Below are 27,327 nucleotides of genomic sequence, written 5' to 3'. Positions count from 1 at the left end.
AGCGCGCCACCCATAATGAGCGGGAGGCTAACGGCATTCATTCATTCCGCTAGTTTTACTCAATGGGAACGGGGCCTAACAGCCCAGATTGTCCCTAACTTGTTCCTTCTATAGACATATTCACACCTCACAGACGGTTCTAGGCCAGGACAATAGGACTTGCAGAGATCCATATGAAGGTGTTTTAACAACATAAATTGCTGCAGCTTATTGCAGAGTGTGAATAGAGCCCTATGTGCCTGTACTGCTGATCTGACCCCTGCCGGTGTGTGTATACTGTAATGTCCCCCACCGCTTACCTTACTCTGCCCATAGAGGCCAAACATATGGCGGGCGGGCAGCAGAGGGGAGCAGTCTGGCGGGAAGGAGGGGCCGTCCTCCCCCGACAACAGCACAGCGCCCCCATCCGCGCTGTCACTATCCAACCCCGCAAAGAAATGGAGGTCCATTCATAAGCTGCAGAAACACACCGGGTACACCCTGCTGCCTAATGCGGCGCCATCAGGCATCAGCGGCTTCCTGACTACTAACAATGAGGCTGACAGCTGCCCCCCTCACGAGACGGTAACGCGTCCGCCCTCATACACTAGCCCCACTGTGCTGCTCTGCCGGGATACGGGAGTTCTGCGTTTCTCACACGCGTCCTCCATTATCACATCCCTCACAGGGAAGCGGGCGACAACATTCCGCCTCCCTACTACCACACGCGTAGCCGACTGCCGCCGCGCTCCGTGCCTTATATAGCCGCTCACCACGTGACACAGCGCCTGCCCAATGAGAGGGCTTTAGCCAGCTCACGTGACAGCTCCCGCGCTAAACACACAAACAACTCTGCTTCTCCGCGTGTGGCGGCTGTGAGGTAACTGGCTCCCTCACTGACAGACATTACAGCCAGGGCGACGCTCTGGGCGCTCTTCCCGCCAGGTGAGGTTACACTGACCACGTGGTAATAAAATAAGGAAATACAAGGCTTATCACAAAACAAGACTTTTTTTTTTTTTTATGTTTTTCTTCACTTCTGGGGTGATTTTGGGTCCAAGGCTTCATATGAAGCATCTCCACCTGTCCATTCCCAGGCACAGGATCTGCAGCAGACTCCATTGTGTGTTCCATCATCTGGTGACACTGATACCTTCAGATCCTGTATGTGTGAATGGACCCTAATGTTCCCCCTCTGCTCTTTGGTCTGTATTTTTAGCTGTAGGCCATTGTCACCATGGGGTACATTTGCCTTCAGTGTTGCATAGGAATAGAATGGCACTGGTGCGGGAATGACGGTGCTACAGTCCTTTTTTTGAACGGCGGCCTGGTTTCCGCACAGGGTGCTGCTCTATTAGGGTGGGTTCACACTGAGGAATTGTCGCACATAAATTCTGCGGAGTTCCATCAGCTGTACACGCGCACGACCACGCGCCTTTCTGCCGGCTCCATAGACACCATCCTATTGGCCGGCTGATTCTACATTCCGCCGAAAGAATTGACGTGTCAATTCTTTCAGGGGAATGCGGAATCAGCCGGCCCATAGAATGGTGTCTGGAGCCAGCGGAAAGGTGCACGCGTACAGCCAATGGAATTCCGTGGAATTTATCCGCAAGAATTCCTCAGTGTGAATCTACCCTTACCGAGGACCGGCCTAGGCTGAAGCACTGGATGCTGGCCCGCCCTCAGTGGGTGGAACCCCCCGCGCCTCTATAACATGCCGCCATTGATTCTAATAGAGCTGAGTCATAGAAAGGAGGGGGTTTCCCACTGGGGGCGGGCCGGCCCACATCCAGTGCTTCAGCACAGACTGGTGCTCGGTAATAAAGTGGAAACCAGGCTGCCGTTCAAAGAAAGGACCACAACGCCGTTCTATTCATTATGTAACACTTAAAGGGAACCTGTCACCCCCCGTGCCGGGGTGACAGGCTCCCGACCCCCCGCTACCGCCCCCTATACTCACCTGGTCCCACCGGGTCCCGCTTCTGGATCCGGTCGGGTCACAGAGATCTCAGCCGCTGCAGCCCGGCGCGCGCGCTGAGAGATGAGTCCAACGCTCATAGAGAATGACAGAGCGCTGGACTCTCCTGTCATTCTCTATGAGCGTTGGACTCATCTCTCAGCGTGCGCGCCTGGCTGCAGCGGCTGAGATCTCCGTGACCCGACCGGATCCAGAAGCGGGATCAGGTGAGTATAGGGGGCTGTAGCAGGGGGGTCGGGAACCTGTCACCCCGGCACGGGGGTGACAGGTTCCCTTTAAAGGGGTAGTGCGGCATTTAACATTTATTCACTAAATAACACACTGACGCGTGATCAGCTGCGCAACCGCGATTGGCTGAGCACTGTTATGTGCAATTGTGCGCTGGAGGGGGGGGCGGCGGCCTCCTGAAGATGACGTGTTCGACCCAAGATGGCGGCCAGGGGCGACAGAGATTGCGTGAGTATAATGCACCACTTCCGGGGTGGGGGGAACATGGGGGGAGGGGGCCATTCACTTAAAGTGACTGTACCACCAGGCCCAGGCTGAAGCACTGGAGGCGGGCCGACCCACCCCCAGTGGGAAGAAACCCAAGCCCCTCCATGACGTGACTGCATTAGAATCAATAGAAATCTATCATAGAGGGGCTGGGGTTTCCTCCCACTAAGGGTGGGTCGGCCGCCTCCAATGCTTCAGCCTGGGCCTGGTGGTACAGTCACTTTAAATAACACACATTACAAAGTTGTATAACTTTGTAATGCGTGTTATTTAGTGAATGTTAAATGCCGCACTACCTCTTTAAAGCACCTAATGGTACATCCGCTTTAATTGTAGGGCTGGCTTCACGCTGCATTGTTGCAGTCTGTTTAACATATCCATTTTATTGGGAAAAACAGAAGCAATTGTGTGCATCTGATTTTCCATTCACTTCCATTGTGTGTGTGTGTGTGTGTGTGTGTGTGTGTGTGTATATATATATATATATATATATATATATATATATATATATATATATATATATGTGCGTGTGTGTTTATAAAACTTTTTTAGCTGATTTCTTTTTTTTTTAGGTGTACACAAGAATGTGGTTGACCATGTTTTTTGTATATTAAAAGTAACCGTTTAAAGACAGATCCGTGTGAACCCAGCCCAATACGGTTGCATTTTTGTCTGTGTATTACTGCTGCTACTTTCCACCTAACCTGAAATGACAACCAGCTGCGGAAACACTTTTTTAGCTGTCTAGTTCTGCTTTAAATCCCTTTTTATTGCAGCCATTTACAGCGGGCTGTCACTGTCAACATGAGTCAGTCTTGGAAGTGGAGGTGGGAAGGTTCAGCCAGGACACAAAGGTAAGACCTGCAGAGCGAGGAGAGGTAGGAATAGATGGATAATGTTTTCCCTAATGACCAGTTCACACTGAGGAATCAGCGCTGAATTTCAGCGCTGATTCTTTACTGGAAATTCCACCTGAAAATTTAGCGCAGAGCCAAATTCCATTGAGTTCCGCAGCAGATCCGCTTTCCGCCAGAAGAATTGAGACACACGTCAATTTTTCTGGTGGATTACGCTGGCAGAATCCCATTGAAATTAATTGAGCAGTGAGTTTCTGCTGTGAAATTTTTCAGCACGGAATTGGAAAAAAAGAATGAATTTGATTGAATGAAAAATTAATTTGCGTGGAATTCCGTCAGAGGTGATTCTGGCCGGAACGCTTTCCCAGCGGATTCCACAAGAACATTTTCCGCCTGGAACACTTTCCTCACTGAGGCTATGTGCACACTGAGCAATTCTCGAGGAATTGTAGCTGAAAGTTTTCAGGCAGAATTCAAGCAGAATTTAAGCCCCCCATTGACTTCTATAGGATTCCTCTAGCAGATCTACAGCAGAAAATTCTGCTTGGAAATTCTGCAGTGTGAACAACAGAGCAGAAAACCCATTGAACACACTGGGACTTTGCTCTGTACATTTTTTACGGGAGGAATTTCAAGCTGAATTCCTCGCCTTTTCCTCAGTGTGCACATACCCTCACTCCTCAGTGTCAACTGGCCCTTAGGCCAGCAACATAATAAAAAGCTTAGTTTAAGCGGAATACCCCTTAAGGGTGTCTTTACACCTACCGGATCCACAGCGGATGTCACTTCTGCGGATTCGAAGCGAGAACCGCTGCGGATCCGGTACCATTCACACCTATGATAGCACATATTCGCTAACATCCCGCTGTGAATGTGCTTTAACCCCTCGCTGTCCGCAGCCCCGCCGCCGCATTAGCCCATCCTCGGCCGCATCCCCCATCTCCGGCCGCATCCCCTATCCCTGGCTGCATCCTGCAGCCCGCCGCCGAGAGCATAAAGTACCTGCCAAGCAGGTACTTTATGCTCTTGCCGGCGGGCTGCAGGATATGGCCGGGCATACGGGCTGCTGGATGCGGCGGGGGATGGCGGGATGCGGCGGCGGGGCTGCGGACAGCGAGGGGTTAAAGCACATATTCACAGCGGGATGTTAATCCTGCTGCGAATATGTGCTATCATAGGGGTGAATGGTACCGGATCCGCAGCGGTTCTCGCTTCGAATCCGCAGAAGTGAGATCTGCTGTGGATCCGGTAGGTGTGAAGGCACCCTAAAACTAAACCTCTTGCTTTGCGACTATGGCAAGAAAAAATCTTGTAGGTAGGCAGCCCTCTTCTTACATGGTACAACATTTACAGAGGTGCCATAGACTACACTTTAATACACTAACAAAGCAGCCTATGGCACTTTCAGGAATTCGTACCATGGCTTGCCTACCTGCAGGAATTTTTCTAAGTATCTTATCATGGTCGCAAAGCAAGAGGTATCCAGACCCGTTCACACTGAGTAAAAGTGGCAGAATTTCAAGTGCAGCCTGTTCCACAGACGCCGCTTAAAATTCAGCGCCTCACATCGATGAATGCCATGCCTTGCAGGCCTCCTCACTCTGGCCATAGAATTGACAATTCAATTCTTTGAGCAGGGAGCAAAGCATCACATTGAATCAATTTGACAGGCTGAATTTCAAGTGGAATCCGACGCGCAGTCTTCACTTTAAATTCTACCGCTTTTACTCAGTGTAAACGGGGCCCTTATATGTCAAGGCATCCTAGACAATGAATAGGACAGGCAGAACTTTAACGGAGGCTCTGCTTCAAATTCTGCTAGAATTATTCAAGAGTGAACGGGCCCTTACAAACAGCAGGTGTCCTTATCTAACAAATATTAAGAGTTAATGGTCCCAATACACCGAAGAGCTTAGACTGCCCAACCTGCCCTTCACAGTGGATTCGACCACCAATTTAAGGTGAAGACAGATGATGTTGGTGGATATAGGGGTTGGCAGTCATGGAAAATCATACCAGACTCTTTGTTTCAGGGGAGGTAAGTCGCAGCGAGAGTGCTTGTTACTAGGTGTAGCCTGGTTCCCATGCTCAGCGCCATTCTCTTCCCGTGCACTGGCCCAGCCGGGAAACCAGGGGGCCACAGAAGCAGGCTGGAGTGTGGACTGGTAATGTACTAACTGGGCAGTGGTGGGTTAAGGTGGACGGGGCTTTACCTACATGCAGCGGAATGAAAGATCCACTGCGAGTATATAAACCCATACAGAATGACAGGACACAGGAATAAATTGATGTTGGAGAAGCAGATGGAGGAAATGGGCTTGACAAATATGGCCTTCAGTATAAATCCAATTACAGTGGTACATTGGTTCTCAAACTGCTTGGAACTCAAACTGTATTTTCAAGGAAAGTTTGCTTTGGTTCTCAAATACTTTTCGGACCCCCAGTCTTGAAGTACTCGGTATCTGAACGTTTTTGCCACCATGGATGGTGGGTTGTACGTGGTGAGTTTAGCACTGGTGAGGCTTCACATACAGTACAGTACTGTATAAGATTGCTAGAGTGCATATACAGTACAGTAGTAGTACAGTCAGTGCACCACCATCTCCCATATGTTACAGTGCTGGGATGGGGGGGACTCTATACAGTAAAGGATGAGTGAGGAGTAAATGACTGCTGTCCTATAATTGCTGGTTTTGTTGAATGTTTCTTTTGTATAATGCCCTGTACAGTATAGTGCAGTTCAGTAATATACTGTAGGGATTAAACTAGGCACTTTTTAATGTAATATATGGATATTGTAAGTAATTATTGGTGGGTGCTGGAACCAATTAAACACATTTACATTATTTCCTATGGGAAGACACTGCTTGGTTCTCAAACTGCCTTCTGGAACCAATTAAGTTCGAGAACCGAGGTACCTCTGTATAGCACAAGACTGGTATAACTAGATAATCAAGTAGGTTCTACCAGACAAAGTAGAGACAATGGATTTTAGGTTTTCCTTTTGATACAATTTAGTAGCCCCCTCCAAATGTCCAGGTATCTTACACTATACCATCCCCTGTCCAGGGTTCTGAAAGCCCTTTGAAATCCACCAAGACAGAAAAATGTCACCCGCTTCTGCAGGACAATAATTAGTGCAGCCAGCAGGTGGCAGCCTTACCTACAGAAGATGTATAGGAGACTTGTAACCGCACACAGAATAGGAGGTAGGTGCCCTGTGGAAAAGGCTTCCTCAACCCTACATCAGCATGAGGGGAAAAAAAACACAGCACACTAGTAGAAATGGGATTAAGGTGAATAGAGATGAGCGAACCTGGAGCATGCTCGAGTCGATCCGAACCCGAACTTTCGGCATTTGATTAGCGGTGGCTGCTGAAGTTGGATAAAGCCCTAAGGCTATGTGGAAAACATGGATATAGTCAGTGGCTGTATCCATGTTTTCCAGACAACCTTAGAGCTTTATCCAAGTTCAGCAGCCACCGCTAATCAAATGGCGAACGTTCGGGTTCAGATCGACTCGAACCCGAATTCCAACCAGTAAATAGAGACAATGGGGGAGATTTATCAAAGGGGTGTAAAGTAGAATTGGCTCAGTTGCCCCTAGCAACCAATCAGATTCCACTTTTCATTCCTTAGAAAATTAGAATCTGATTGGTTGCTAGGGGCAACTGAGCCAATTCTATTTTATACAAGATTGATAAATCTCCCCCAATATGTATATAGGGAGACGTTTCAGTCTGGGAGGATCACAATTCTACCAGAGTGCCATGGTCTTTTCCCTCATTTTTACTCACAGAAAACAATCCCTAAAGTTATTGAATTCAAATCTGTGCTGGAAATTTCCACTTAAAAAATGCCAAATTGTCACCGATTTCCACTGAAATCAAAGATGCTCAGAATCCGCATTGGAATCTATGTGCAATCTGACTGTAAGTGTGTACCCCAATATGTACATATGGCCAAAGATGTTATCATGCTTTATTGTTACATATAGAATAATGTAATAATGTCTGTTTATGCTGTAGTGCTGATAGACTGGGTCCAGAGTTTCCTTTTTCCTGTAGTTTTAAATGTATGTTTTTTTTTTTGTTTTTTTTTTACCTTAATCGATGCCGGGAAGCAGGTGACACAGCCCGGTTCCCGTGCTCAGCACCAGTGTTCTCCTAAGCGGCGTCCCACCCCAATGCCGCCTCACAGAGGCAAGGGGGTTTCGTCACACTGGGGGCAGCGGGAAAACACCAGTGCTGAGCGCAGGAAATGTGTTTAAAAAAAAAGGATTGCGCCACCGGCATCCCCATGCTGGCGCAAAACTGATGTACCTGATATCAGATTCACTTTAAAGCACCCTTCTGTGCAGCTTGGAAACTGCAGAATTCTGATGTTCCTTCAAGATTATTTATTTTTGCCCTAGGCCTTATCAACAGTAAATCAGCATCCTAATTTAAAGGGGTACTCCAGAAGAAAAAAACTTTGCAAATCAACAGGTATGTAAATAAAAAAAAAACAAGTCTTCCAGTAAGTATCAGGTGCTGTATGTCCTGCAGGAAGTAGTGTATACTTTTCAGACTAGAAAGACTACGCCACAACCTGCAGGACATACATCAGCTGATAAGTACTAGCTCGTTTGCTCAATATCACCCTGTGTAATGGTGCGTTTACACAAAACTATTATCGTACAAATTTGCGTGATAACGATCGAATTCGAAGGATAATCGTACGTGTAAACGCAGCGAACGATCATACGACGAATACATCGCACATTTTGATCTTTCAACATGTTATCAAATAGTCGTTCGTCGTTCGCAAAAAATTCGCAAATCGTTCCGTGTGAACAGTCGTTCGCCGATTTAACCAATGTGTGAGATAGGCTTAAGCGTTCGCAAAACGATCGCACAACGAATTTTCCGTACGATATATCGTACCGTCTAAACGCTGCTCGTTATGAAAAAAAACGTTACTCCGACATCGTTAATCGTACGATCGGGCCAATTATCGTTACGTGTAAACGCAGCATAAGGGTCCATTTACACAAAGATTTGAAGCCAAAGCCAGAAACATACTATAAACAGATCAGGTCATAAAAAGCCTACGATTTCTCCTCTTTCCAAATCCATTCCTGGCTTTGGCTTCAAATCTTTGGCAGATAATCTGTCAGATAATCTTTCAGTGTAAATGGACCCTTATAGGGGCTTTAGTTACTTGTAATCAAAGGTTTCACTGTGTATATTTCTGACACTAGTTGATATGACAGCAATTTTTGTTTCTCAGGAGTAACCCTTTAAGGCCAGTTTCACACACAGTATTGCAGCAGATTTCATGCTGCAAAATCCACTGCAATACTGTCATTTTCTATGGCTTTACATACTACCAATGAATTTTTCATACCACTGTATGTAAAGCCTCTGCCCACTTAACCCTAAAGCGTTACCTGGTGGCGATCCACCCCCTGTGAACCAGACTATGCTCTATTATGGGCGAGCAGGAAGGTAGGATTAACCTGCAGCGATGTTCTGGGTGCAGCCACTCATTCAGTGTCTCCAGCTTTGAATAGCCAGAGCCTGGCTCACTTGTAGCTCAGTGGCAGGCTCTGGTGAAGAAAGATGATGTCGGGGTGAGTATCAATATGGCCCCCCAGCAAAGAAGGGGGGCACTTAACCCCCTTCCTTGCTGGGTTGGGTACATTGTGATATCAATGTGGCCCCCATGGGATTAAGTGAGGATGATATACATCCTCACAAAAGGAGGGGGGGGGCACATTGTTCAATCTGGCATACAAAGGGTTAAGTGCAGATGCCATGCATCGTTACTTAAAGGGGTAGTGCGGCGCTCAAAAATTATTTACAGAATAACACACATTACAAAGTTATATAACTTTGTAATGTATGTTATGTCTGTGAATCGCCCCCTTCCCCGTGTCCCACCACCCCCACCCATGTACCCGGAAGTGTTGGTGCATTATACATTACCTGATCTATGTCAAGGGCTGTCCGCCATTTTGTGCCAAACGTCATCTTCGGACGGACGAATCCCTGCCGCCCGTCCCCCCTCCGCCGCGTCCCAACTGTGCTCAGCCAATCGCGGCTGAGCATTGGATGACGCTGCAGAGGGCGGCCGGCATTCGGAACAGACGGAGCTGTTCGCCGGCTGCCTGAAGAAGACGTCACCGAATGAAGATGTCCGCACGTGACAGGTGAGTATAGCGCACCACACTTCCGGGTACACGGGTGGGGGTGATGGGACACGGGAAGGGGGCCATTCACAGACATAACATACATTACAAAGTTGTATAACTTTGTAATGTGTGTTATTCTGTGAATAATTTTTTAGCGCCGCACTACCCCTTTAACCCCTCGTGTGGCAGATTGTAAGCAGCATCTGCCAAGATGCTGCATACTGTAAGGTGCAGAACACCTGTTACAATGATGGGTGTTCTGCTCCTGGCTTTTTTTTTTCCCCCTTTGTTTTTCAGATATTGGTATCCAGAGCATTTCGTCGGATTCGGTGGACCACATCAACAACATTGGTTCTTTTAAATAAAATGGACAATGAGGGGTTGGGGGGCGGTATATATATATAATATATTTTTTTTAATAAATGACTAGGGCCTAGTGTTAGCTGGTATAAATGGTTAACACTACCCCCCCCCCCCCCCATATTACCCCAGCACCAACTACACCAGGGGTACTGTGAAGAGCCGGGTGCCAGTAATCTCACAATTGGCGCTCCTGGACTGAGCAGTAGCAGGCTGGTATTAGGCTTGGGAGGGGGAATAAAACTCACATCCTGGTACTAGACTGCTGCTGTTTAGTTTTTATACCTGGCTGGTTATCAAAATGGGGGAAGATGACAACCTTTGCCTTTTTTTGGTACTGGGGTAATATTGGTGGGGGGTAGTAGTGTTAGTAATACTATACCGGCTAACACTAGGCCCTGACATAGTAATGGATGCAGTCTATCAGACAGCTTCAACTACTAAGTCTGTAATAAAGTAAAAAACACAATACAAAAAAGTATTTTATTCAAAAAAAATGCCACCCCTAGACCGCTCTTTGACCATTTTATTTAAAAAAACAAAACACTAGTCATTGATGTAGGCCACCGAAATTTGACGCAATACTCTGCTGCTTAGTCTGCCGCTGAAGGGGTTAAGTGAGGATGCACAGCATCAACACTTCAAGTGACTGTACCACCAGGCCCAGGCTGAAGCACTGGAGGCAAGCTGACCCACCCCCAGTGGGAAAAAACACCCAGCCCCTCCATGATGTGAGTCCATTAGAATCAATGGAATCCTATCATAGAGGGGCTGGGGTTTCCTCCCACTAAGGGTGGGTCGGCCTGCCTCCAGTGCTTCTGCCTGGGCCTGGTGGTACAGTCACTTTAACCTCCTAGGAGCCACACTGATTTCACAATGTACCTATCCCAGCTAGGAAGGGGGTTAATTATCTCCCCCACCTTACTAGGATGGGTGCAGTGTTAGGAGGGAGAAGGGGGGCCATATTGATACTCACCCCAACAACTTCTTTCTTCACCAGAGCCTGGCACACTGAGCTACAAATGTACCAGGCTCAAAGCTGAAGACACTGAATCAGCAGCTGCAGCCGCTGATTGGCTGAGATAAACCACAAGAGTCATTTTAGCCAATGAGTGGCTAAAGCAGTGTCCCTGCTCAGGCTAGGTTCACACTGCGTTTTCAGCATCCGTTTAACGGATCCGTTTTTTTTAACGTCCAGAAAAATAGGGTCAGCAACGTTTTTTGGTCCGTTTTGGTCCGCCAAAAAAAATGGATCCGTTTTTTTTTTATAATGTAAGTCAATGGAAAAACTGATGCACACAAATGAATCCGTTTTTTGCAATCCGTTTTTCATGCGTTTTTTGCAAAAAACGGATGCGTTAAACGGATGCTGAAAACGCAGTGTGAACCTAGCCTTAGCCGCTGATTACAAGAAGACCAGGGGGTAAGTTAATCTAGTGTCAGTGTTTTTTTTTGTTTTGTTTTTAAGTGCTGCAGTTTTTCAAAGCCAGAGATGGAATTAGCAGGAAAAAGTATAAGTCGTTCCTTCATATTCCCTATTGCTCCTGAATCTTCTGCAGACTTTTACCAAAAACTGCAGTGGCATTTCTCAATAAACGGCCATGTGTGACAGCAGCCTAGCTGACATACAGTAGTACACCATACAATTCCAGCCATCAAGATGGAACAAACACCTACAACAGCAGTATGAACATAAGCCATACAGACAGCACATCTATTAGCCAGTCTTCTTATATAGCTACAATAAGGAGGCATGGCACCATGGAGATAGGAAAAGAAAAACAAATAACCACTCTATGTGCTGAGGCCTGGTGCACACAGTGTTTGATGGACACACAGTATGTACTGGAAACATATAGAAGAGTATAATAAGCATAACCTGCTGCTTAGTATTGAGTAAAATAGACATACAGTTTACATTTGGCTATAACATGTATCAGTTTCAATATTTTTTAAATGGTTTAGAAAGATGTGCATGTCTAGTCTAAGGGCAGTATTACACGGGCAGACCAACTCAAGAAACCCATTACATTGCACGATAATCCTGTCATTTTCTGTCTGCACATCCTCCATTACAGAGGGAAACATGCGGCCAATAAATGACTGCGGTTATAGCTGTGATCGGCCAATAAATGACTGCGGTTATAGCTGTGATCGGCCAATAAATGACTGCGGTTATAGCTGTGATCGGCCAATAAATGACTGCGGTTATAGCTGTGATAGGCCAATAAATGAGAATCTGCTCAATCATCAGCCGGTGGTTGGGCCAATACACGGCAATATTGTGGGCTGTTAGAGCCCAGTGAAATAGGGCAATGTTCAGACATGGCAGTTTTGTCATCTGTATGATAGGAGCATGGATTTCTACAGGTCTTATTCAAATGAATGGGACCCTTGTAGTGAATCCATACCCTGGGTTAGTGCTGCTCACTTCTAGTCCTCATAGGACTGACATGGCAAGATGTGAGTGTACTATATGCAGCTCTCCCCCTATGCACGGCACTGCCAGGTGATCCCCTACCTCCCCCTATCACAGGTGCACTGCCAGGTGATCCCCTACCTCCCCCTATCACAGGTGCACTGCCAGGTGATCCCCTACCTCCCCCTATCACAGGTGCACTGCCAGGTGATCCCCTACCTCCCCCTAACACAGGTGCACTGCCAGGTGATCCCCCTACCTCCCCCTATCACAGGTGCACTGCCAGGTGATCCCCTACCTCCCCCTATCACAGGTGCACTGCCAGGTGATCCCCTACCTCCCCCTATCACAGGTGCACTGCCAGGTGATCCCCCTACCTCCCCCTATCACAGGTGCACTGCCAGGTGATCCCCTACCTCCCCCTATCACAGGTGCACTGCCAGGTGATCCCCTACCTCCCCCTATCACAGGTGCACTGCCAGGTGATCCCCTACCTCCCCCTATCACAGGTGCACTGCCCGGTGATCCCCTACCTCCCCCTATCACAGGTGCACTGCCAGGTGATCCCCTACCTCCCCCTATCACAGGTGCACTGCCAGGTGATCCCCTACCTCCCCCTATCACAGGTGCACTGCCAGGTGATCCCCTACCTCCCCCTATCACAGGTGCACTGCAGTCCTTACAAGACTCCCAGTTAGAGGGGACAGACATAAGAGCAGCTCCAGCCCCATGCTTCACTACAGCTAGTGGGCGGCCATGTACACCACAGGCTGTAACAGAGCTGGCGGTGTCCTAACCCCTCCGCCTAGTGTGCACAGGGAACCATCAGCAGCCTCCGCAGGAGCACACGCCGCCATCTGCCTGCACTGAGAGCCGTGACAAGTGTCCGTCACATGAGGCCGGTGCCCTGTGGCCACCCACTTGACTCAGCCCCCCCTCTCCAGCGCTACATACAGGCCACCGTAACGTATAATAACAGGACGCCTCACCTCCATCGTCAGGGCCGAGGGATCCCCTTCTTTTTTATAACTACACTTCCCCGCCTCCACCAAGATGGCGGCGCATCCGCTTCCGGTGACGCAAATGACGTCATCGTGCGATGATAGGAACGCGAAAAGTGTGGTAAAGCGTCAGAAGAAAGGGGGCGTTCCTGCATGGGAACTGCTCAGCTGACCAATAGGATGACACCTGGAGCAATAGAGACTGAGATGGGACAGAACGCTCCCACCTGCAGCATAGAGGAGTCCTCCTGCGGCTAGAGCGGCTCCTCCCCCCGTGCCCCCCCTCCCTTCCATGATCATCTGTGCTGGGCTGCAGTCATGTCATACGCTTACCTGTTCAAATACATCATCATCGGGGACACAGGTGCGTTTTGTCTGCGTTCTGCTCGCGTTTTTATGCCTGCTTTCTGCTAGTTGTAAGTTGTGCAGATGTGGCAGCTGACGATGCAGTGAGCGGTAATACAGACACATCCCTGAGCACCTGCACTATATGGGATGCTATAGGGGCAGCCTCATGTTTTCTTCTGTTTCCATAGAAACCTGTGATTTATCATTGTCTGTTATCAGAGATGAGCGAAACAATAGTAAACAGGCAGATTTGCTGGGAATATCCCCAAAAATTCTGATTTGTGCAATCTTTTCGGATTTGTTTAGCGTAAATGTTACTCCATACGGTATATATGTGGTGCCAAGGAAAGTACGCCCAGGGACAGGGACACTGGTCATGTGGTGAGTCTATGGTAAATGAGTTTTCCATGGATTTGAAAAAATTGTTTATATATGGGTGGGGTAAAAAAAAAAAAAAAGAAGTGATACTCACCTACCCTGATCCAGTGGTCCCAGCCACCACACCTTCCTGTGATGAATGGACCTCACTGGAGCTGCCCCATTTGCTTAAAGGGTTTATCCAGCGCTACAAAAACATGGCCACTTTCCCCCTACTGTTGTCTCCAGATTGGGTGGGGTTTTGAAACTCAGTTCCATTGAAGTAAATAAAGCTTGATTGCAAACTGCACCTGAACTGGAGACAACAGTAGGGGGAAAAGTGTCCATGTTTATGTAACCCTGGATAACCCCTTTAAAGGGAATGTACCACCAGACTCAGGCTGAAGCACTGGAGGCGGGCCAACCCACCCCTCTATGATAGGGCTACATTGCTGCTAATGGAGCCGTACATTCACTTTAATCACTGGCCACAACAATGTCCCGCCTCAGTCAGTAATTTGCATTGTGGGCAACTTCTGTGGGATTGAAACATCACAGTTACCAGGAAGGGGCAGTGATTGAGAGATGGTTGCGGGGGATCTGGGTAGGCGAGTATCATTTCTTTTTTTTTCTCTGCTCCCAGCCCAGCAAGTAAGAGGATAAAGGGGTATTCTAATCACCTAAACTTAGGTGATGGAGAATGCGAAAGTAAGCAATTTTGCAATGCATTAGCAAAATTGGTCGCTTTTGCTTTCTGGCCCCTTTCTCTCTCCCTATAGTTCACAGCTCATTGTCTATGTTCCTGACCACCCCTCTAAGACGCCACTTAGTGGTGAGTGTTATCTGGGAAATGGAGGTCATTGGAAGATAGCACTGCTGCGCCCAGTGCTTGCTAATCCCCCAACCCCCCTCGGCAACTGGGAATATTCCTTTAAGTGGAGAAACGCAGTATCAATGCGTAACAGCCTGGATGCATATATCTGTGCTGCCAGTTTCCACATGCCTATCACAGGTGCACTGTATACATACCACTAGCAATGCTGTGTGATCCTGCATCTCCGGGGGAAAAAAAGGTCTTTATTTTTGGAGTGCCAAGGTTCCCTACCCCTGCTCCATAGAGTATAATTTCTCTTAGTTATTTCCTTCCACCTTTTTTTTTTTTTTTGCCTCTGTGTCACTGGGCCACATCCTCTGTTGCTGCTTTTTGGATTTGTATGTGTCTATTTACATAAAGAACTTCCAGGTCACAGGGGTCAGCAGTGCATGACAGCATCACAGCTCTGCAAGTCTGTAGCTCCACCCCCTCTCTGCATCTAGCTCCATCCACTCCACCCACAGGAAGGGAAATAGGTGTCCCAGTGGTTAGTGCTGGTCCCTTGTAATTCTGGGATCTTTGGTTTAGATCTAAATATAGGTGTGTTTTTCTTTCTTTAAATACAGTAGTTAAATAGTGGATAGCACTTAGTGGTTATCACCATTGCCTTTCTGTTCTGGGATCAAAACTTACCAAAATGGTATCTAGTATTTTTGTCTTTTAAAAATACTGTGTAAAGTAAGGAAACCATATGCATGTAGACAGTGTCGGATTGTTCCCCCCCCCCCCCCCCCCCCCCTGCGATCTCCAGATCGGCCCCTGGCTCCTTTATTTTGAATACAGATGTGGGTATGGCATGTGACCCTTGGCTCTATTCATTCTCTATGGAGTAGATATGAGCGAATAGTGAAATATTCGATAACTGGAAATTCGATTTGAATAGCCTCTGATATTCGTATATTCGTTCGAATATCGAATCCTGTTATAATCTATTGGAGAAAAATACTTGGGACCTGGAAATCAATATTCGACCACTAGGAGGTCACAAAGTACACAATGACATCTCAGGAAATGATGCCAACACCTCTAGTATGCATCTGGGACACCAGGGAACATCCTAATTTTACCAAGTGTACTCTGAAGATTCACGAACAAATTATGAATGTAAAGTAGAAGCGTACGTTTTGGTGTAGCAGTACGCGCACGTGTCAGGTGCAGTGTAAAATACGTAATAATGAAAATTAACTATAAGAGGTATTATCCCGCAATAACAGTATACAGTCGTATACCGGTTATATAATTAGTTTTTAAAATAATAAAATTAAAGGGCTCTTCAATGCCTTTACAGGACGCAGACTGCGCAAATCAGTAGTAGCAAGATAACCGCTATTTTCCTGCTATCACAGTATACAGCTGTATACACTATCAGTACTGATACTGTCTGAACACACTGCCTGTCTAATTTATGCATGGTGTTACTGAACAAGGAGTAAGCGACTCCTGGAGTAGACACCTCACCCCCCCAGTGTATTTTATTATCGGTGTTCAGGACTTTGCACACTGCCTGTCTCACAACAGCTTCTAAATCTGTTTTTTTTTTTATACTTTTAGCCCTAATAAGGGCTTTTGGGGGTCACTTCCTACCTAACTTCACCTAAAAGCTTTCTCTCCCTGGTATACAGTCTGTCCCTCTCTAGCTCCAGATTCTGCAGCACTTCACATAGTTTTGTCAATTATTGCTCCCTGTCCCCAATAGGGCTCACAATCTAAATTCACCTATCTGTATGTTTTGGGTGTGGGAGGAAACCGGAGTACCCAGAGGAAACCCACGCAAACACGGAGAGAACATACAAACTCTTTGCAGATGTGGGATTTGATCCCAGGACCCCAGCACTGATCCACCGTGATGCCCCTGGTGGACAGTCTGTCCCTCTCTAGCTCCAAACAGCAAGTGACACGAATCTGAAATCACTTATTCTTATATTCAGGAGGTGACGTAGTTTAGCCAGCCAATCACAGTTAGAGTTTTTTTTTAAAAGTCCTACCTATTTCTAGTGCCTGTCCCTTCCCCCTGCATGTTTTTCTGGAAAAAAGTGCCAGGGGGGGTGGGAGGCATATTTGAACGCATCCAAATAGCTATTTGATCGAATAGTATTCGCTCATCACTACTACTGGAGAGAGACGAGTACATAACCGCGGGTCATGTGCAGAACCCGTGGCAGTATTAAAAACAAAGGAGCTGGGGGGCGATCTGGAGATCGCAGGGGGGGACAGGTCGGATCCCACACAGTCTTTTACTTACCTACTATTCTCCCCCTCCCCACCCCCACCCCAGAAATTTCTTACTTGCCCCCTTTGCAGTAAAGGAAACGTACAGGATCTTTTGTCTTGATGCCAGATACTACCGGGCACCTTCAGAGGTCTTGTGAAGTCTATGCCTTTTCTGCTCAGAGCTATTTGAAAGTGTTAGGCATATGTTTTAATATTGAGATCAGTGCATTGGTGTCTGCAGCGAATATATAGTCTTTATTTATCACTAACTCTACATTTCACTAAGGAATAACACGTTCCTGTACCCGTTTTGTTATCTGTGAATACAAGGAAGGCCACGGTGATTCTTGTTTCAGCAGAAGTCACATGTCTGCTCTGATATAATCGTTAGTCTGATGACTTTGTAGTTTTCATGATCTAACTCCTCATTTATTATACCCTTTGAAATGTGATTATTTCATGGTTGGGGTGTAGTACAGGAAGTAGTCTTACCTCCGGTTACATTGATTCCTCACGGAGTATAGGACTCTCAGGAAGCCTAACAAAACCTCGTCTGTGACCGTCAGTAGAGCGAAAATAGTCAAAGAGGAACTGATGAGATGAATAGGCATCTGTACACTTCCGTATATGGTTAAACATATGCATCTGGTTTTAACCCCTCAAAAAGCCAATAAGGCACAAGCATACTGCTCACTACACCTGATTTGTTAGGTAAAAGTGACCCTGTTACTTGGAAATGCAGTACCAAAGTGCTGACAAGGTTACATATAATGAAGAAAATAAATATTTGATACACTTTTTTTTTTCATTATTTAGCTTAGGGCTAAGTTCACACAACATATTTTTTCATTTAATAACTGCCTTTGTTGCAGATTGCAACACCGGCCACTATTAAATGAAAAGGTACTGATTTCAATGGAATCCCGGCCGAAGTGTATACACCCTGTATACACTCTGGCCTGGATTCCTTGCGGCCACACAGAAAACTGACATGTCAGTTTTGTGCGGCCGTTATTCATTGAATAACGGCCGCACAAAACTGACAGTGCAGGCAATGTAAGGTGCGGCTTTGGCCTCACTTTACATTGTTGGCTATGGTGAATTAGAACGCACATTCCAATTCAAATGAAATGAAGTTCATCTGCAGTATCGGCCGGGATGAACTTCACTGACAGTCACAGAACGGCCGCTGTCATACATAGTGTGAACCCGGCCCTGGGATGTGGTGAATAAAACATCCTAACTCCATCCTCACCCACCCTGTGGCCTTTCCAGATTCCGGCACAAGACCTTCTGCGACCACTAATTGGCTAAGTGGGACTGTGACCATCACATCCCTGAACCTGGAAGCCCCACATGGGAGGAACTGGAGAAGAATTTATTTAAAAAACAAGAACCCTGATACCCAGATAAACCCTTTAAGGACTTTGCGCTGAAAGTAGCTACCAGCATTGGCCTCATATCTGATGATGTTTTAATGTTTTTTTTTTTACAGGGGTGGGGAAATCCTGTCTCTTGCTGCAGTTTACAGATAAGAGGTTCCAGCCTGTTCATGATTTGACAATAGGTAGAGTATAATATTGTCATTGCTGGCTTTCTATTCACTAAAATAGTGTATACTGTATAATGTACATGTTATAATTATGGCAAAATAATGTTCATAAGTACACTTGATAAATCTGGGGCATTGATATTACTATAGTTCCTGTTGCCAGTATGTCTAATATCTCTGTAGTGGTCCTATATACCTGTGTATTTTAGGACCTGTTTTGTGCAGGTCATTATGCCAGAAAGTTTTAAGTTTATAAAAGTCTGACCTGTTGGATTCCTATAATCCCAAGGCATAGTTCATTCACATATACAGTATTTGATAAGTGTTATTGACAAGAAGCAGCACTCATAATAGATTATCAATCGTCATCGCTTTGCTACCATAGATTTTCAGTTGCAGCAACCTGATGCTAGCATATTGGCTCTTTTCTCTTCCCAGGAGTTGAATTTGGGGCCCGAATGATCAATATTGATGGAAAACCCATCAAACTGCAGATATGGGACACGGTAAGAAGGAATTATTATTATTATTATTATTATTATTATTATTATTATTATTATTATTATTATTATTCTGACGTTAGTGATCAGCCACCCAGATTTTGTATTGGTTTTTATGCATTGATTTCTATCTCTGTCGTTATAACTTTCTAAATTTAATATGAAATAAAGCAAGTTTTCAATTTACATTTATATATATATTTTTTTCGCTATCATGCTTTAAAACAAAGCTATACTTACTTGATATTCAGGTCCAGTCTCCTGAAGGCAGCTGTTTAGTCTTGTGCTGTGTCTCTCAGATATACCTGCAGCTTCAACCTGCCACGATTATCAACCAAACACATGAGACCACACCAGTGTTCAAGCTGATTCTGTTTATTATGGGAACAACCCTTAGTTTATATCTTAACAAGAAAGCTTCAAAATGGAGGATGAAGGAGGAGACCTAAGATTCCAGAGGGTCTACATTTCCTGGTATCCTGGTCTCTAGTCGACCTTGCCCTTATCTATTGGCAAAGATTCTTAGACCTTGAATTAAAGCAGAGAGCATAAAATGACAGAATTCCCATAGCCAAGCCATAGAACATAGTAACAGAGCGAGAGGGCCCTTTCCCCGAAGCTGTTTGCAGAGCGTTACACAAAGCAAGTACCGTATTTTCCGGCATATAAGACAACTTTTTAACCCTCAAAAAATTGGGGTTAAGTTGGGGGTCTTAAACGCCGGTTATGGCCACCCCATACAGTTGGGGAGCTCAAAAATGGCCCCATCCCCACCGTATGGGGCGACCACTATAAAATAAACAAACCTTTAACTCACCTAGGGCCCATTGCCGGCCTCCTCACGCCTTCCGTACCGCTCCCGGCACAGACAGTGTGGCGTACACTACCTGTGCCGGAGACGGAGATAGCCAAACCTCTCCCGGGCTGCCGGAAGAGCTTCGGAAGAATGAGAGAGGCTGCAGGAACTTCCGGCGCCTCTCTCATTCTCCCGAAGCTCTCCCGGCAGCCGAGCGTCTCTGATCCTCTCCGCTCGGCTGCTCAAGAGAGGTTCGGCGCTCTCTGGCGCAGGTAGTGTACGTAAAGTTTTGTTTTTTTTGGGGTTTTTTTAGCTGCAGTTAACCCCTGCCTGACCGCAGCAGGGCTGCGGTCAGGCAGGGGTTAACATTTTCCGGTGTATAAGGCAAACCCCTGACAATCTGCTTAAAAGTCAGGGGTTGTCTTATACGCCTAGTCGCCTTATATGCCAGAAAATACGGTATACATTTTAAGAATATAACACATATAAAATAGACTCTCAACTCCACATGCTGGTTGAAGAAAAAAAAGAGACTAAACGCAGGAAATCCAGATCCTCTGAGCGCTCTTGACGGCCGCATTGAGCCGTGACACTGTTTTGGCGGGACTTCTGCGCTTGGTCACTTTTTTTCACAATATTAAATATATTATAAGAATTTTTGGTTACATATTTTCCAATTCTTTTTACCCTATCTATATTATAAAATAATCCTGATATCTTGTAGTTTTTATTCTCACCACTGGGACTAAAATTAAGCTGAAATTTTCTATTATGTCTGTAGTGATAAGAGAAGGCTGCTGTAAAGTGATCTGTACAGCATTATAGCTACATGTGACACCAGTAGATAGAGGAGACAATAGCAGCTTCCGATGGAATGACTTATTCAAAGGTCACAGAGCCCACTCAGTAATGTTTCACATTCATCTTAACGATACAGACTATTTTCCTCTATGTCTGTGAGGCTTGCTGTAAAATATTTCACTATATGCTGTTAAAAACAGCTCAGGTAACATGGCAGCCCCCATAACAATGTACAAAAAGAGAAATAAAAATAAAATACAGTAAGAAAATAAAAGCAGATTAGAACAAAAGGAAAATTTTTAGCATCTGATTTTAATCAGTTAAAGAAATAGGTTATGCAAGCTCTATATATGTGACTTGCCTCCCAATTTCCTATGTTGTTTTTAATCACAGGCTGGACAGGAAAGTTTCCGCTCTATAACACGGTCTTATTACAGAGGTGCTGCAGGAGCGCTGCTTGTGTATGATATCACTAGGTGAGTGCAACCAAAACCTGCTCCTGTTTTCACTGAGCAGTATTCTGGAATGTAGCTTTGTCCTTATTGGTGGCTTACAATACATTATTTTATGAATTCTAGGGGAAGGGGAGTAAAAACATGCCACTTTAAAGTAAAAGTAACATCTTTTATTGCACAGTAAGTAAAGGGAATACACTAAGGCCCTATTTCACCCACAGATATCTGACAGATCTATCCTCTGTCTATCCTTTATGACCTGTTCTCTGTTTGTAGTCTGTTCTTGGCTTTGGCTGCAAAAATGTATTGATCTGTTGATATAATAGGACCATCAGAATATTCCCTTCACTTACTGTAAAAGGGCCTTAAGTCCCTACTACACGGGCCTTCAGGGGCGCAAGGGATCGCCAACCTGTCCTTGTTCCTCGTACAGGGAGCTGCGGGGGCGGCTACCCGGGCGATCGTCGGATTGTCCAGGGAGCTCATAGAAGATGGTGAGTGTCTGCTGCCGCCGCACCTGTTTTGCGATTAGCCGACGTCGTGTATGTCTGCTGATTGTTGCCTTTTATTACACAAAGCGATTAGCCGTAATGGCCGATAATCGCTTCTTATACTAGGGCCTTTAGGTTTAAAGGAGTTGTGGGCTGAAAAATGTTCCCCCCCCCCCCCCCCCCGTTCCCACCCCACATGAAAAGTTATTTAGCTTCATAATATACTTTGGCAGCCAATTCAAGCATCTTACCCAACTTTCCCTGGCTCTACTGGCCACTGGAAGTGGCTTATTTCCGGGTTCAGTCAGGACCATCTTACAGCCCCGGGCCCCATCTTGGGTCAGGACCTAGGGACGACTACGTCACGATCAGAGGCGTTCATTGGGCGTTCCTCTGAGCTCCCAGGCACTCCTTCCCTGCATTGGCATGCCCCCATACCCTAGTCTAAGCTGTGCTATTGGTTCCTACTTCACCCTGCTGCTCTATCTACAGGAATGTCACTACTTTTAGAACTGCAAGTCCCAGTGCACCCAATGGTCATACACATGTCAGTCCAGTGTATGGCCATCGGGTGCGCTGCGACTTGCAGTGGTCCCACCCCTTTAAAGTGATACTGTCACCCTCCTTACTCTATGTGACGTTCTATACACCATCTAAAAGTTTAGATGCTGCACATTTGATATATACCTGTATAAAACATTAAGGGATTTTGTTACATTCTGAATGTTAAAGGAGAAGTCCGGCCATGATGAAAATTCCGCTGAAGGCGGGGGGGGGGGGGGGGGTGAGAACATAATAAAGGATGTATACTTAACCCCTCCCCCCCCCCCCCCCATCCTGCCGTGCCGCTGCGCCAGCAACCCGACCACCACAGGGCTCTAGTTTATTCCAGCTTCCTGGTACTTCACAACCCGGGAAAAGTATCTGCTTAGCCAACCAGTGACGGCAGCAGTGTCCCGCCTCAGTTACTGGGTGGCTTAACTGGCATTCCTGAGCCCGGGTCATGACGTGGCAAGAGCTGCAGGAGCGAAGCAGTGGTTCGGGATCAGTGAGGCAGGACAGTGGGGGAACGGGTAAGTATACATTCTTTATTATGTAATTGTACCCCCCTGCCTGCAGCAGATTTTCAATTTTGAAGGGAATTCTTTAACATACAGTAACATAAAATCAAGATAAAATGACAAATAAAAAGTAAATGACAGAATGGTAAATAGGAAGAGAAGGCCTAGCCCGCAAGGACTTACAATCTACGAGGTGATAGAGAGCAGTACTGTGGGCAGGGTGTGGGCAGGGTGTGGTAATGCTACAAAGCACCAGTGACTTCTAACATCTCCTTCACCCCAATGCCCAAAAATACGGAATAACACTCAAACAGTTTGCTAAATATTCTTATTAGGAAGGTCACACTATTCCTCCTCTTATGTAGCAGAATTGGTTTAGATCTTTGCCTGTAGCCATTTTGACTATGGTAGACTTATAATTGTCCCCAATTTTGTTTGTCATTCAGGCGGGAGACATTTAGCCACCTCACCTCATGGCTGGAAGATGCTCGGCAGCACTCTAGCAGCAATATGGTCATCATACTGATTGGAAACAAAAGGTACAAACCATTTTTTTTAATCTTCTTGTGCATATTGAGAGCATTAAATTATGCTTTAAACAGAAATTTCCACAGAATTATGATCATCCGCATTATTGGACCAAGGTGAAGCTGAGGAGGACATAGTCCTAGTGTGTTCTATGACAGTTTTACCTTTCAAACCTCCAGAGAACAGCCTGTGCCAGTTGTCCTTGTATTATTGCATTACTCAGCATTGGGAAACCGCTAGGCAGAGCTCTTACAGCCAAATACTTCAGTGGCAGTGCCCATGTGGGTCTTCTTGGCACAAAGATGTAATGATTTAGCCACTGCATGTCCCCATTATTTTGCTTTCACATGTGTGTAATAAGAGCTCCACTCCCGTCCAGATTATGGGTATAACAACCCAAAGTGATAGTATACTAATGCTTTCAGTTTGGGTCCCTAGACCACAGTCAGACAATGACTTGTGTTAGTAATATGGAACCATGTCATGCCACGATAGACATTACTTGGGTACCTTTCTACTCCTGGGACCTTAAGACTTGCTTTACTCTATGACCTTTAATACAGTGCATGCCACTTATTCACTCTTGCTCTTCTTTAGTGACCTGGAGGGCCGTAGAGATGTTTCAAGGGAAGAAGGAGAAGCGTTTGCTCGCGAACATGGACTAATATTTATGGAAACTTCAGCCAAAACTGCAGCCAATGTGGAAGAGGTAACAACTGGACACATTGGCTAACAAAGATTCCATTCCTCCTTCTATTCTAACTCTATTTTCTCCCCCCTACCCCCCCCCCCCCCCCCACCAGGCCTTTATTGGTACTGCCAAAGAAATATACAAGAAAATTCAGCTTGGACTCTTTGATGTAAATAATGAGGTGAGTAAATAGTGAGGGGACTATTATATATGTTGGAAAGAAAGGATATGCAATATAGCTCTTACACCTCTTGAGCAAAGAGATGTCCCTTCAAGTCAAGTCTCGCTCAGACAAGGAGCCTTAGAACATTGACTGGGGATTTTATGCCAAGCCAAACAATCTCTCCAAAAGGAAAGATTTCCCATCTGCATACAGCTGTTTCGGGGTTTTCGCCCCTCATCAGTGCAGAGCAGGGTGTTGGCTGGCTAGTAAGAGGTCTATTGACGTGGGTCAAAGGGGTAGTGACTCTCCTTAAGGAGAGCCCGTATGATATGAGTAATTTTTTTTTTCTTTGTCTCTAAAGGCAAATGGCATCAAGGTTGGACCACAGCAATCATTAACTGAGCCACTAGGGGGAGCACGGCAAAGCCAGGCCGAAGGGAGAGGCTCCTCCGGATGCTGTTAAAGAGAATTGGTCAATTCTGAAGACAAAAGGGTCCAATTTCTGGCTCACCCTGTCTATGCTCCTCTTTCCTATTTTAGTGTTTTTGTCTTTCTCTTCCTATTTAAAAAGAAAAGAAAAATGCCCTCTCAGCCTATTCCAATGCACACGTGAGAGGTAGTATTCTCTTTTAAGGTCCTAGTGTTATTTCATTCTCCTGCTGTCTAGCAGCTCCAGATACTTGTTTCTATAAAAGTAGTGTTATTAATTCTATTATATTACAGTTCACTTAAATGAAGGAGAAGAAATCAAAGCTCTTCACATTCCACTGTTTCCATGTTAAATGTGGAACCACAAAGGGAAATTGTAACCAAATGTAAACCTCTCTGGCTTCAGTGGGGTTTATACATGAAGGCTGGTAGAAGCTTGGTTATCTTTCTAGTGAAATTAAATCATTGCCTTTAACAACGCCTTCCGTTCTCATGGATGAGAATATAATGTGTGTGTGAACAGGGTACTTGACTTGTGTCTGCTAAGTATCCAGAAATGTGCATTACTCTTATACCTTCGTGGACTTACAGGGAGGATAAAGTGCAGGTTGTGTTTCAGGTAAAAATGGTCTGACATAAGGTTAAAAACAGTCCATTTTTGATGGGTATATCCGACTTTGGTCATAGACGTAAACTTGAAAACGCTGTCATCAGTTTGCTATGTCCACGTTGCTTAAATCGTTTGTCCTATCAGTTGTTACAGGTGTGGGAATTGCTTTAGCTTTTTATTGCTTATTAAATATTGAAATAGTAATTAGATATGTTATTGGGAAAAGAAAATATGTGTGCAGCGTATATATATATATATATATATATATATATATATATATATATATATTATATGAAGCGTGCACACCTTTAACAGCCAGCATCCTAACACGTATATGATATCAGAGCACGCATTACTTGAATTCGTCTTAAAAAGGTTTTTCCATCACTTGCATGCTTGGCATATCAACGTGCTAATGTGTTATTGGTGGGTCAGTACCTTCACTGGTCACTAAAACAGGGCTACATCAGTCTTTTGGGTACCATGCTGCTTTACTTAACCATTCCATGGCATGTCTCTGGAGACAGAAAAATGACTTGTAACCTGTATTAGGCTCCCAGTGGTGGTCTCTCTAGTCAGACACTCGATGGTCAGACATTACGGGTAGCTTCACACGTACTGGACCTGCAGTGGATTTCACGCTGCGAGTTTGCATTTGCAATTTTCATTCCACTGCGGATATGTAAGCCGGCCCCTTTAACCCCCCGCATCCCGCCGCCGGCAGCCCCAGCCCAAAGCTTACATAACCTGCTCGGCACCACAGCTGTGTGTGAAGCTTCCGGCTCCACTTGCTCCACATCAGCCAATCAGTGCTGCTGTGCACTGATTGGCTGATGAGGAGAGGGAAGCCTGGAGCTTCACACAGCCGCGGCGCTGAGCAGGTAATGTATGCTTCGGGCTGGGGCTGCGGGGGAGTTAAAGGGGCTGGGTCCCATATCTGCAGTGGAATGAAAATTCTGCTGCGGGTATGGGACCCCATAGAACTTCACTATACCCGGATCCGCAGCGGATTTCGCTGCAAGTCGCAGCGTGAAATCCGCTGCGGATCCGGTACATGTGAGGCTACTCTAAAATATATCCTATTTATAAATCTTGGTGGAAAAACCACTTGGGATAAAGCAGTAGCAATTTCCTTGATAACAATAGCATGAAGACAAAGGTTGCCTTTACCTGTCTGTCCTTTTATTATATGAATATACAAACTGAAACTTGTTTTTTTGTTTGTTTTTTTTTTTGCAAAAACTGTTTGATTTGTATGATATTCTTCTGTCTCTGGAGGGTTTTGTTAAATGTTTTTTTTTTAGTTGTTATTTTTAATGTACGAAATTTCAATTTGTTGTCTTTTTTTTGCACTTTAATGCCGGTAGGTAGGTACCAGAGGATGCCATAAAGTATATAGAGCTTTATGTATTTGGCTTCTGGTTGCCAGTGAATGTCTTAATAAACTTTTTCCCATGTTACAGTTTTTGGAAATGTTTCTTTTGTGTACAGTGTCAGACATCTTCCTCATCGAGGAAGAGAGCAAGTGAGCACCAACCTGTGAGGAGGAGGAGTGGGTATGAGCTGGAGGAGGGCGAGGGGGGTCGGGGGGGCTGCCCGGGCAATCGTCAGATCATTCGGGCAGCCCATGGGAGAAAGCTGCAGTCTTATGCCGCCACTCCTATTACATGGAGCAATTGCAGCAGATCGCTGCTATGCTCCTTATTTGTCTTTCAACATGTTGAAAGACATTAAAAGACAACCATCGGCCGACATCGTGCATGTCGTCTGATTGTTGTCTTCTATTACACTAAACGATTATCGGCCATAAGGCTGATATCGGCTGAATACATCCGATAATCGATTAGTGTAATAGGGCCTTAAACCTCGGTCCTTCTCTACTTCATTTTACTTCCATCCTTCCTCCTTTATAGATAGGTGGTGTACAGTAAGCCCTCTTCAGCACTTTCATGGGTCCGGACCTAGCACATTAGACTACCATGAATGTTTAAAAGCCTTGTCTCTCTTCTCTCCCACTTACTCTGCATTTTCTTGATTCTCTTTGCCTCTAGATTACAAACAAAGACCATTTACTATAGATTATGTATAGAGTTCAGTGTCTCTCTAATCACAAAAAAAAACTAAACTTTATTTTAAGAATACCTAGCACTTTCCAATTTTTCATCCACTACCTCTTTTCTTCCCAAATTTCAA

The 27,327-nt window shown here is 45.6% G+C and overlaps 2 protein-coding genes across 3 annotated transcripts in view; one reads left to right on the top strand and one right to left on the bottom strand.

The window, feature by feature from the left end:
* Positions 1–13,349, bottom strand: part of TOX4 (TOX high mobility group box family member 4) — a 37,924-nt gene extending 24,575 nt beyond the window's left edge. Inside the window, exon 1 of one of the 2 annotated variants that reach the window (XM_069961591.1) lies at positions 13,256–13,349. In XM_069961591.1, the coding sequence (XP_069817692.1) occupies positions 13,256–13,261 (6 nt within the window). In that variant the 5' untranslated portion in view covers positions 13,262–13,349. Of the gene's footprint in view, positions 1–299; positions 751–13,255 lie in introns of those variants that run through there. The other variant, XM_069961590.1, reaches the window with a different exon arrangement.
* A 114-nt stretch (positions 13,350–13,463) lies between these two features.
* RAB2B (RAB2B, member RAS oncogene family) lies at positions 13,464–26,596 on the top strand. The gene is made up of 8 exons (XM_069961592.1): positions 13,464–13,631; positions 18,553–18,624; positions 19,048–19,115; positions 21,100–21,182; positions 23,160–23,252; positions 23,839–23,950; positions 24,045–24,113; positions 24,457–26,596. The coding sequence occupies exons 1-8, from the start codon at positions 13,586–13,588 to the stop codon at positions 24,556–24,558; spliced, it is 645 nt and encodes a 214-aa protein (XP_069817693.1). The 5' UTR covers positions 13,464–13,585; the 3' UTR covers positions 24,559–26,596.
* The last annotated feature ends 731 nt before the right edge of the window (positions 26,597–27,327 follow it).

Source organism: Dendropsophus ebraccatus, chromosome 3 (assembly GCF_027789765.1).
Source record: "Dendropsophus ebraccatus isolate aDenEbr1 chromosome 3, aDenEbr1.pat, whole genome shotgun sequence".
Lineage (NCBI taxonomy): Eukaryota > Metazoa > Chordata > Amphibia > Anura > Hylidae > Dendropsophus > Dendropsophus ebraccatus.
The sequence above is the reverse complement of the archived record's forward strand: the minus strand, read 5'-3'. Positions and strand labels throughout refer to the sequence as shown.